Source organism: Amphimedon queenslandica, unplaced genomic scaffold (assembly GCF_000090795.2).
Source record: "Amphimedon queenslandica unplaced genomic scaffold, v1.1 AMPQUscaffold_8614_Cont19443, whole genome shotgun sequence".
NCBI lineage: Eukaryota > Metazoa > Porifera > Demospongiae > Haplosclerida > Niphatidae > Amphimedon > Amphimedon queenslandica.
Window position 1 is genome coordinate 1 of NW_003551110.1, and position 2663 is coordinate 2663.

At 36.3% G+C, this 2663-nt stretch overlaps 1 protein-coding gene across 1 annotated transcript; it reads right to left on the minus strand.

The window, feature by feature from the left end:
- Window positions 1–7: 7 nt before the first annotated feature.
- Window positions 8–1429, minus strand: LOC109591254 (uncharacterized; the record flags this gene model as incomplete). Its single annotated transcript, XM_020007020.1, has 5 exons — window positions 1288–1429; window positions 1127–1231; window positions 284–1002; window positions 188–227; window positions 8–92 (listed from the first exon to the last, which is right to left on the minus strand). Coding segments are annotated over exons 1-5 (965 nt in total), but the record flags the coding sequence as incomplete, so codon positions are not given.
- Between the last annotated feature and the right edge of the window lie 1234 nt (window positions 1430–2663).

Below are 2663 nucleotides of genomic sequence, written 5' to 3' on the forward strand. Positions count from 1 at the left end.
CAGAAGCCATTGTACTTCATCTTTTAATCCTCTCCAAGCTGCTTCATGTAATGGTGTACTGGTATTTTCATGCCATAATGGATCACATATATCTATAATTAAAGAATATTATTATTAACACATGTATGTAATGCTGTTGACCATTGCCAATAAGAGGGATTGACTAAAGGTCAGTTCATGTACTTACCAATATCAGTGGATGAGTGCTTAACCTCTTCTATTGAGAACTATTAAATTGAAAAAATAGTATCAAAATTTTATTTCAAGCATAAAAAGCACAAACCTCTCTTAGATCATATTTATCTTCACCACATGTTAGTTCAGTGATACCAATACTAGCTAACTGTTGCTGTAGCTTTGTAGTTAGAGGAAATAATAAAGAATAAAGATACTCAGGAATGAGATATTCTAGGACAACAGAACCAGGGTAAACTCGAAGAAAATAAAGATTGAAATGAGAAATGTCATATCCTTTTGGTATTGCCCTACGATAGAAGAAAAGGTCACTTGGAGTGTAGTCATCACTATCAACTTTAGCAATCATTACTCGTGTATCAGGAGGAACGTCTGTTATACCAAACTGTACAGCATCAGCATCTTTCAATAGTCCACCACTGTTTATAAAATAATCCTTTAACTTCTCTTCATATGACAACCAGGTTCTCTTTAATGAACGATTATCACTTAGGAACACACGAACTAGTCTTACTATCAGTTCATAGTTAAACCAAGATACATACTTGTACTCTAAGGTTGAGAAAAGATCTGCCATTGTTTTAATGTCACTGAACTCTTCTCTAACTGCTTGTGCTGCTGCTGAATCACAAGAAGGACCCAGCAAAGTATGGACACGTCTTTTAAGATATTCAATGATTTTAGGAAGAAGGTCTGGTTTATTCTCAAAGGACTTGATTGTCAGTTGTAGTGCATCAGCAAACTCATCCTTCAGTTCATATATCTTATTTGTCAAGGGATGATTCTTTTCAGGATGATGAGCATAAACTGTGAAATAAATAAACGGTGACCTCATGAATGAAATGTTCTTACAATAGTACAATGTGACATGACTACTAGTTATCACTATCTCATAAATAAAATTATTAGTTATCATTATTATTTTATTTACTTGTTGAATTATTTGATTTTCCACTTCCAGGTGACATTACAACATCAACAGAAGAACTATCTCTTCTGGAAATTGGCGAACTTTCATTATGACTTGAGTTACCACCTAATAAAATAAACGTATTAACATTATTCTTTATTATTTCAAATTTGGTAAGTTACCTCCTGAAGGTAGCATTCCTTCATTACGAATAACATTAGTAGGACCACCCACAGAATAAGGAGCAGCTCCTCCAGTAGTAGCTGGTAGAGGATAAGGAGTAGCTCCTCCAGTAGTAGCTGGTAGAGGATGAGGAGTAGCTCCTCCAGTAGTAGCTGGTAGAGGATGAGGAGTAGCTCCTCCAGTAGTAGCTGGTAGAGGTCCTAGAGGATGAGGAGTAACTCCTGCAGTAGTAGCTGGTAGAGGGTGAGGAGTAGCTCCTCCAGTAGTAGCTGGTAGAGGATGAGGAGTAGCTCCTCCAGTAGTAGCTGGTAGAGGATGTTCACGAGCTATTTCATCAGCTAATGCTGAATTTCCTCCTCCTGCTTTAACAGCTGCACACACCATTCTCCAGCAGGGGCAGCCATAACGCTCATAATCATAATTTTTCATTAGCCAATACTCTAGAACTTTCTGCAGACAAGAAATTGGATTTCCATGAGAGCTAGCTTCTATGATATTAATGTCAGTTATTCTCAAACGTAATGAAATGGCGAATGACTTCCAACTAGCAGAAATAGGCTTCACTTTATCATACACTGAGTGATACTCATCAATACCTGAAATACACTTTATTAAATGTTAAACATACCCACAAACTCACTTAGTTCTTTATTGCAAACGTTTACAAAAGGAGGAGAGGAAGAAGGGCTTGTAGCGAGGCTACTTGTAGCCATTGCTGATTAGCGGTCTGGACTCTGGAGGAATTTATCATCTATGAATTTATACACTCCGCTCCTGCTAAAACCCGGAGCCGGATCCGGAATCAAAACCGGAGATGAGTGCTAAAAAGCGGGCGCAGCCATAAAATGCGATAAAATGGCGGCCATGATGCAGGCAAAAATCATTGTTTTCTCGAGTGTTTTCTTTCTTAAAGTATATTTTGTCCTTTAAAATAACCCACCCAGTCTTCTCTCTCTTAATGAATTATTCAGAACCTTCAAACCAACCAATGACAGCAACTAACTAGTCTACTGTACAGCCGCTGAACCAGTAGTACAGACTACTACTCCAGTAAAAGTTATTATGATGATTTTTTATTATTATTATTTTATTATTAGAAATTTGATATTAATTATGATCAGTTGGGTACAGTATACAGTGTTGGGTTCTCTGATCTTAAGAAATATTCATTACACAATCACTTGCCAACAACACTCAAGAAAAAAGTATGTATTAATTATTAATTAATTAATTAATTGTTATTATTAATGGCTCCAGAAGCTGTTGGTAAGGTCTCATGGTTGCTAAAAGACCCGTCCTGGTACGTACTCTTATCATTTAAAGAACAAAAGTGGAAAGAGGCTATTTTATTATTATTATTATTGTTATTATTATT